Below are 9,018 nucleotides of genomic sequence, written 5' to 3' on the forward strand. Positions count from 1 at the left end.
AGTTGGTATGATGTTCTGGTCAGTTCGTTCCATGAACTATGTATCGTCTTGGTTATATTTTCGTTCGTATATATTTTTATAATGTCAATATATATTGACTAGTTCATTTATCTCACTAAGTTTTAATGCTTAACCCGTATTATCTTACATTTTTCAGGCAAAACAGTCTTAGATAAGAGCAAGTGCGTAGAGAAGTAGATCGTGAGTTGAATAGAAGTTGTCAATTCAATCTTTTGGTATATTTGTCATAAAATGTCCATTTGATGGTTGTGTATATAGTTGTATATCCCGTGGATGTGTTCCCTAAGTATTGTAAATCCACTTTTCGGGTTGTAAACTTTAATCCTTTGGTTGTTTGTTCATTTTACTGATGTGGTTGGTAACGATTATAAATCAATATTTTAAAAGTGGACATTTGAAGTTTTGATTAAAATTAATAACCCGTATTTTGGTGGTTTTGAAATGATAAGTTTTAGAGATAAAATGGTAATTAAACGTTTTGGTAACCATGGCGTTACAAGGATATTCAACAACTTGTACATACTTGTAATCCCTATGGGACGAAACCCTAAAATTTTATATACTACCTCGTATGTGACATGATAAAAAAAAAATTAATCACATGTCTATTAACTTGTCCAACCAAAAAAACCATTTCTTACTTATGCTTGTGGTCGTTCTTGTGCTTATGCTTTTCTATTTGTTTTAGCTTTTCCCGTAATCTGCATTTACGATCTTCTTCTTCTTCTTCTTCACTTTCCTCAGATTCATCTAGTATGGGCTCCAATATATCTTCTATTTTCTCCTGAATTTCCTGAACCTGCATTTTAGTAAAAGGAACGAATAAATTGCAAACAAGAACTAGGAAGGTGCTAGAAGATATAGGTTACGAACAAAAGTTACAAGGGTATAGAAAAGTCAAACCTTATCAATCAAGTCTCCGGCAGTTTCAGCGTCTTTTTCTAGTCTTTCAGCCACTTGTTCAATGAATTCCAATGTGTTTTTGAGTTTGCTACCTTCAGGCATATCATCGGAAAGTTTCTCCGCCACCTTATCCACCTTATCTGCCACTGCTTCCACTATATCCGATATTTCCTCAGCCGTATCAAACAGGTGGTCAAGCTTATCTGCACACATGGTCTGAATTAGGTCTTATATAAATTGCTCAAACAAGCTTAATTTAATTTTTAAACGACTAATAAAAGCTTTACAAGTACGTACTCATAAATACTTTTATAGGACCTCCTTTGGTGGTGATGGAGGGTACAATAAATGTCATTAAACATCCGATAACCCAATTTTTCCTACAAAAACAAAGGGAAAAAAACAATGTTCTCTTACACAAGAAAGGACTAAAAACTCCATTTATAAACACAAAAACATAAGAATCGAAAGAGATTACGTACCAGGTGCTTGAAGATGGTGGTGGAGGTGGAGATCCATCGTGTTTATCATCGGCATAAACAATCATAGTATCCCATCTAACGGTGGTGGTGCTGGTCATAGAGAGAAGAGTTCGGGATTTTCCGGTGATCGGAAAACCAGATATGGGATTGGCATAAAATCTTTGAGATGAATCTGAAAGCAAGTTACATGTGGTGAATGTTTTCTGGGAAGCCAAACATGTTGTGATGATGGACATGCTTAAGGATTCACAGATTTTTTTTCTATCAAGTCCTATGTGTGTGTATTAGTGTGCGTATATATATATATATATATATATATATATATATATATGCATTTTAAATGTTTTTAAAATGTTATCTACTTCTTTTGAGATGGGGGAACGTACACATAGGTGAAGGCTATCACGTTTTTAACATTTTGTTTTCATGTACTCGTTTGTAAAGAAGAATACTCTTCGTCAACGCATAATGGTTTTTTGTCTCTCCATTAAATTATCGATTTTGTACGCGTTATCGTACGTGTCTTTTTTTAGTAAATGAAAACCGTCCGGTTTAGTATGAATCTATTTTTGCAATTTACTACAAAAAAGAGGTCTAGAGAGAAGCGCGGAATTTTGTTGGTCGTTGTACATAGAGACATCTAGCGACAACATGTCATCACCATGGTTTTTGAAATTTGTAGACTTCATATCAACTCATACATGGCATTTAGAAATTTAGCGGTTCGTATTCAGATTCAGATTTAACACTTTATTATATATACTTAACTTTGTGTTTATATATTATTGATATTTCTCTTTTAATCATTGATCTTTAATACGATAATTAAGTATAGCTAATTTGATTTATGTTCATAGAAAAATTGCAAAAACCACTTAATAGCGACGATATAGAACATCTATAGGCCATTTTTAGAGAATGACTAATACTAACGACATAATTATTTGTAATTTAAAATGGCAAAAGTATTTATGCCATTAATAGGTCATAATAATTGGTTTATTTTTAAAAGTCGATTCGACTAAACATGAAGACATTTAAAATTAAGATGAATTTGTATTATTTTGATATAACTTATCCGGTAATTTTATTTTATTGATTTTTAGGTTTACTGTGGATAAAAGATCTTTTCTTTTTCTTTTTAATGTTTAAGTTGAGATTATATATATATATATATATATATATATATCTGTGTGTGTGTGTGTGAGAGAGAGAGAGAGAGAGATAATTGTTGCAAGTAAGCTATGGTGGCGTTTGTTTTTTAAGAGGTGCTGAAGTCTGAAGTCTGAATTCACTTCTGATTTTTAAGAGGTGCTGAAGTCTGAAGTTTGAATTCACTTCTGACTTTTAAGAGGTTGTGCTGAAGTCTGAAATCTGAATCAGTCAGACTGTTTGTTTTTTGCGTCTGAAATCTGAAGTTTGAAGATGAGAGATCGAGAGTTGATATGGATYRACARTTGACAAAGTTGAGAGATGAGAGATCGAGACAGAAGAGTTGATCTAGAGAAATCGAGCACAAAGAAATCAGAGTAGGTAGGCAACAATTTGAAATAAGAAGTAATAAGAGGTTTCGCAACCACTTAAATTTTCAAACCTAATAAAAGCTTTTAAGCTCTTAATTGAAAAAAAAAGACACACTGAATCCTCTTATGTCTGACCGATTCAGACTTAAGAGGACATTAAGAACTTTTTTATTAAAAACAAACAGCCACTATGTCTTCATTAAACAAAATATCTGATTGTTTTCTTAACATTTTTGGTCTCCAATTCTTTTTACCATTAATATATAGAGTTCCCAACATGAAAAGCGTGGCAAAAGAAATGGTCCACGTAACAGTGATATGACAAGTTTACCCTTTGGGTCAAGACATCAAGGATAGCAATGGATAAGCCTTATGAGGAGTGAATGCAATAAGCTTCACAAATTTATGTGGATGGTTTTTACTCTTTTTTTTTTCTAGTATTTTAGACATTTTTACGTGGTTCTAGAGTTATTAAAAAATCTATTTTTTTACACGGTTTTTAAGACCGTATAAAAATGTCTTATACTTTCAATAAGATGGTTGAAGTGCTTCACAGTGTAAATACCTAAATATCTCCACCTTTTTATGTATGGCATCCCTAGCTTAGTTCACATGTTAGAGCCTACATCGGCTAGATTTGGAGTATGTTGGTGTCCTACATTCTGGAACAAGCTGGCTCCTTCTAGCCTCTGTTAGATGGAGTATGTTGGTGTCCTATATTAGCTAAACCTAAATCATTTCTCCTGAATATATGTTGGAACCTCATTTATCTCGTCTAGGGATCTTTTAAGAAGTACTCTAATGGATTTCACATAACAACTTCAATTGTGGGGCTTAATTGCACAACACACTTCCTCGATATGGATGGAAAATAACGAAAAGATATGCTACAAAAAATTGTGTAGACTATAACAAATCGTGTAGTCTTCCAATATGTATTTTATGATACTTTTCTATAAGACATATTTTCAAATAATGTATAGAAAAAAGGTTAATAAGATGATTTTATATAGAAAACACAACGGTTGGTTTTATACACTTATATCCTATAAAAAAATTTATTAAAACATTTAGGTATAAGGATCAAATCTGAAATGCATGAGGATCTTAACGTCCAAGGCTCCAAAATGCATCAAGATCCGAAAATGGCATAGGATCCAAAAACTCTTAAGGATCCAAAAGATATTCTAGGATCTGAAATATTTAAAGATCCTATTCTATGTAATATGTTCTTCCTGGGATCCAAAATATCTCTTATGTTTCACATAAATGTCATATAGAATTTCAGTTGTAAAAGTCTTGTTCTTGTATTCAATAGTAGTCCAAGTAGAACGCTTTCAGCAAAATCAAAGATTAATTGAAATGAAATTAGATCGATGTCAAAGTAGAGAAGATTGTCATCTTGCCGATTAAAGACCAGTACTATATTAGACAGTTTGACAAATATTGTCTGACAAACAAATTTAGAGTGCAAACTTACCCAACAGGTTGACTCACCAACTCCCACCAATCCATAACCTAGTCATGTAAACCAAAATAATTAAATCTAATGTACCATTTTATTAGTACCTTACTTCCTTTAATGTTCCTTTTATAAATAATAGGATGAGTTGGGTCAACAAAAGCATACATCCTATCTTTTAGATTTTTAAAGGCTGAATGAAGGATACAAGCATGCATACATTGAAAAATCAGATGAAGGCACATGTTAAAGTTGGCATACAACATTTGATACATTGGTGGATATAAAAGACAACCCTTATCGATATTTCAGATCACACATTTAACAGAAGTTCCGAATGATGTTTTCTTAGACAAATCAACATCAATATCTGAAGACTATTTAAGCTCTTCAGATTTATTAGCGTACCTTCTTTTACTCTTTCAATATATCTTCGGGAGCAAACTTGTCATCAGGTAGAATGCTTAGGTTAGGTATTTTCTTTCTAGTCTCTACAACAATCTTTAAATCTTTGTATTTATAAAACACATATAATTAAACCTGAAAATTTGATGTGTTCGTATTCAACCCTCCTTCTACATACATTTCTATGTTAGTTATTACCTAACCATGACCAGGATAAACTATCATTTTCTTGCTGCTCGGTCCAAACTCCATATGGAGCATTAAAAAATTGGGCCACTGTTGCACTATCGGGTACTTGGGTTTGCAATCCAACCTTGAGTTTACACCTTTCTCCTTCATTGATCTTCATATGCTCAAGGATTATTCAACAGAATTAAACAGTCTCATTCAGTTGATCCATGCCTCTTCCTATACATCATCGTAGGTGATGAATAACACTTTGACGTTAAATACATTTAACTAAGAAGTTCGAGTATGGAATGCATTACTTAGAGTTCGATTAGCCCTTTTGAGAAACATGATCGATGACTATGAAGCCTAAACTTCCAAACCCTAAACAAACATTAGGCTATATAGAAAGATGTTATTTACTATATAGATAGAGAAGGGGGAGAACGTCAGCTAGTATATAAAGAGAAAGAATATGTATTTTCAAAGGATTGGTTGTGTCACATATAAATACAAATGAGCAACTCATGCGGGTTATGTGACAATTACATAGGTTGGTTTAGGGTTATTTTGGACACAAAATAGAAGAAATGTTTTTCCAAATAAGTCAACATTGGAGCATAGTATCAAAATAAAAAACGTTGAGTGAGCATGGGACTCAAATTTCTAGTATCGTTCCATATGATCCACACATCTCACATGTTGAATGACCTAAGGGAATCCACCATGTGGCTGATTTTAGTTGGTAGAGGGAGATTTTTATTGTCTCATATGGTTCATTTTATTTTTATTTTTTTTATATTTAACTAGAAGAGTATTCGTATAATACAATGAGATACATCTTGATTTTAATGTTTTGTTTTGCCTTAGTTGATGTTATAATAGGGTTTTATATGGTTTTGAGAAAACAATAATATTTTTATTTTTGAATAAAATATAAATATGAAGATATCATAAAAAATTAAAAAAAAAATATTGATATTGGTTTAAAACTAACTATTTAATTTTTTTTTTATGTATTTCTTTAATTCATTTTTTTTGGTTTAATAATATATTTGTTTATATAGATAATAATCAAGTATTTTGTTATAACTCAATTATTATCCTAATTATATTTTAGATTTTTTATATTTAAAATGAGATGTTTATCCTCTATTTCATTATGTTCATCTGCAGTTAGTTATACGAATTCAAACATGAAGCTTTAATAAGTTGTATTTACGCACAATTTATTTGTAATCTTGAATTTTAAGTAATATGCATCAATAAACAGTACCGCATGCATAAAAAATGGTTTTTAAGAGTTTTTGTCAAATGATTTGTAATATAGTATAAATATTTATCTCTCATATGTCTTTATTTAATCTAATCAAAATTTTGAATTTAGTAAATTTGAGACGTATTTTTTATTATTAAAATACAAAATTAATATAATTCAAGAATTTGAAAAACACCCAAACCTAAGAAAAAACAAGAAAATTAATAATTATAAATGTATATTAGGTGTTTTAATAAATAAAATAAAGTTTGGTAATTAAAATACGAGTAAATTACAAAAGTTTTGATTATTAAAATTGAAATACAAAAACAATCATTTTTTTAATAAGATGTGAAACAAAAAATTGTTAGACAAGGTAATTTAACATAATTTAACATAAACAGACTTATCATGTTAAACCTATCTTTTAGTATTAATTAAAATCAAACAATTGAACATAGGTTAATTAATCTAAGATAACCACACATTAAACTTATTAAAAGAGTGTTTGGCAGTTTTGGGATCATTCAGTGCAAAATGATTAAGTGACTAGAATGATTAAGCGTATGTGTAATTAGTACTGGATATAAAATGATTGTTTGAAAGTGTTCTGAATCAACAGTCTGAATGATGTAAAATTATCATTTTACCCTCAGTATTTTGTCAAATGAAAATAATGTTTGGCGTAAAAGTAGAGTTTTGAATGACTTTAAATCCTAAGTGTAATGGTTTGACTATTTGAAAGTCAAACCATGGGTTTTAAATCAAGAAAGGAGTTTTGAATGACTTCAATTCTTTAAGTGTAATTGTTGGCTATATCGAACCAGTTTTCGATACAGTTTTGGTTTTTATAGCAGGGTTTGGTTACAATTGTGGATCTTAATTAGTGCTTATTGACGTTGTTCTTCGTTTGTGTAGGTATATCGATCAGTTTTCGATGTGTCTTTATGTTGAATACAAGAATAGTGGCATTGCTGTGCAGTGTCAGGTAAATTGTTGATTGGCTTGCTGCTAGGATGAATGCAATGAGAAACGCTACTGATAACGTGATTGATTTAAAGAAGACTCTTTCAAATGCTTATAATCGCCAACGACAGTCTAAGATTACTAGTGAAATACTCGAGATTGTTGCTGGAGTTGAAGCATTTTTGTAGTCTCAAAATTGAATTGTATTGCTTTCTTTTATTGAACTCATGAAAACATTTTTATACTAGTATTTGAATTGGAAATTTGGAATGTTTAGAACCCATAAAGAGGTTTTCCATTGTTTGGAATTCAAATGTTGTTTTGGATCGTTGCTTTCTTGATTTTCTTTAAACGAGTTAGAACAAGTTTGGCACGGTGGAATAAGGTAGGGAATGAAAATGGTGATTCCATTTGGATGAAAAGATGATGTTTGTTTGACACTCTGGGATGAGAGGAGACTTTCCCTCATGAATCACAGTCATTCAAATCGTCATTTATTGATTAAATATGCATTTTGGATGAAAAAGTTTGATTGTTAAATATGTATTTTGGATTAATAGATTTGATGGTTAAATAGGTAGTTTCAGAAATGAAAGAGATTTGATGACTAAAATAATTACAAAAGAAAAAAAAATCTCAAGCCAAATCCTACAAACCAAACATGATTTATAAAGGAATGGATTTCAAATCCAATCCAAATCCTGCAAACCAAACACAGAAATGGATTTTAAATCCAATCCAATCCAAATCCAAATTCCTCCTGCAAATCCAAATCCCTCATAAACAATTTTGCAAACCAAACGCACCTCAAGTGTAATGGTTTGACTATTTGAAAGTCAAACCATGGGTTCTAAATTAAGATAGGAGTTTAAATAACTTTAAAATCCTAAGTGTAGTAGTTTGACTATTTGAAAGTCAAACCATGTGTTCTAAATCAAGAAATGAGTTTTCAATGACTTTAAAATCCTACGATATGTTTTTCAAAATTTTGTCAAAATAACGGCTATAAAATTAAAATTAAATCAAGTCTAATGTTTGTCTAACAAGTGACAACCAACTATCTAAAATCGAAGATCAAAACACTACCAAACTGAACCTTTTTTTCAGCGGACAAATCCACCGGAAATTGGGTATTAGCATTTTCAACATAAATAAGATCAAATATAACTTAAGATGCACATGCTAAAACACTACTTGCAAAAGAGGTATTAGCTAAGAAAATTAGCAACGGAAAGTCCATCCAATTAGCTACGGATTAACGATCAAAAAGCCACGAAACATATCCCCCGTAAATCTGTCGCTAAACCATCGCAAATTAGTGACATAATTTCCATTAAGAAAAAAGAAAAATAAAATACATGTGCCCATCGCTAATTAGCGATAGCTTATTCTAATTTCCATTAGAAAAAGAAAAAAATAAAATACATGTCTCTGTCGCTAATTAGTGATGGATTACTCCAATTTCCATTAAAAAAGAAAAAAATAAATACATGTGTCCGTCGCTAGTTAGTGACGGGTCCTAAAAAAAATACACATGTCTATCGCTAATTGGCTGCTAGCAACGAATCTATCTTAGGAAACTTTTTTTCTCATATGTACGTGGTCTATATATACACACACATGATGTATGTATCCGTTAGTTGCTAACCGCGCACATATATGCATGTTATATCTATACTATATTATAAAGCATTTGACTAAAACTCTTAAAAACTCTTAAACTCTTAAAACTCTGAAACTCTTAAAAACTCTTAAACCCGTTCATTCCTATCCGATTTCATCTCATATCTGAATTCGTGTAACTAACTGCAAATAAACACAATCAAATAC

The 9,018-nt window shown here is 31.0% G+C and overlaps 1 protein-coding gene across 1 annotated transcript; it reads right to left on the minus strand.

The window, feature by feature from the left end:
* Nucleotides 1-470: 470 nt before the first annotated feature.
* LOC112509747 lies at nucleotides 471-1,706 on the minus strand. Its single transcript, XM_025114866.1, has 4 exons — nucleotides 1,407-1,706; nucleotides 1,222-1,304; nucleotides 925-1,127; nucleotides 471-820 (listed from the first exon to the last, which is right to left on the minus strand). The coding sequence occupies exons 1-4, from the start codon at nucleotides 1,640-1,642 to the stop codon at nucleotides 659-661; spliced, it is 684 nt and encodes a 227-aa protein (XP_024970634.1). The 5' UTR covers nucleotides 1,643-1,706; the 3' UTR covers nucleotides 471-658.
* Between the last annotated feature and the right edge of the window lie 7,312 nt (nucleotides 1,707-9,018).

This window comes from Cynara cardunculus (assembly GCF_001531365.2).
Source record: "Cynara cardunculus var. scolymus isolate 2C chromosome LG 3, CcrdV1, whole genome shotgun sequence".
NCBI classification, from domain to species: domain Eukaryota; kingdom Viridiplantae; phylum Streptophyta; class Magnoliopsida; order Asterales; family Asteraceae; genus Cynara; species Cynara cardunculus.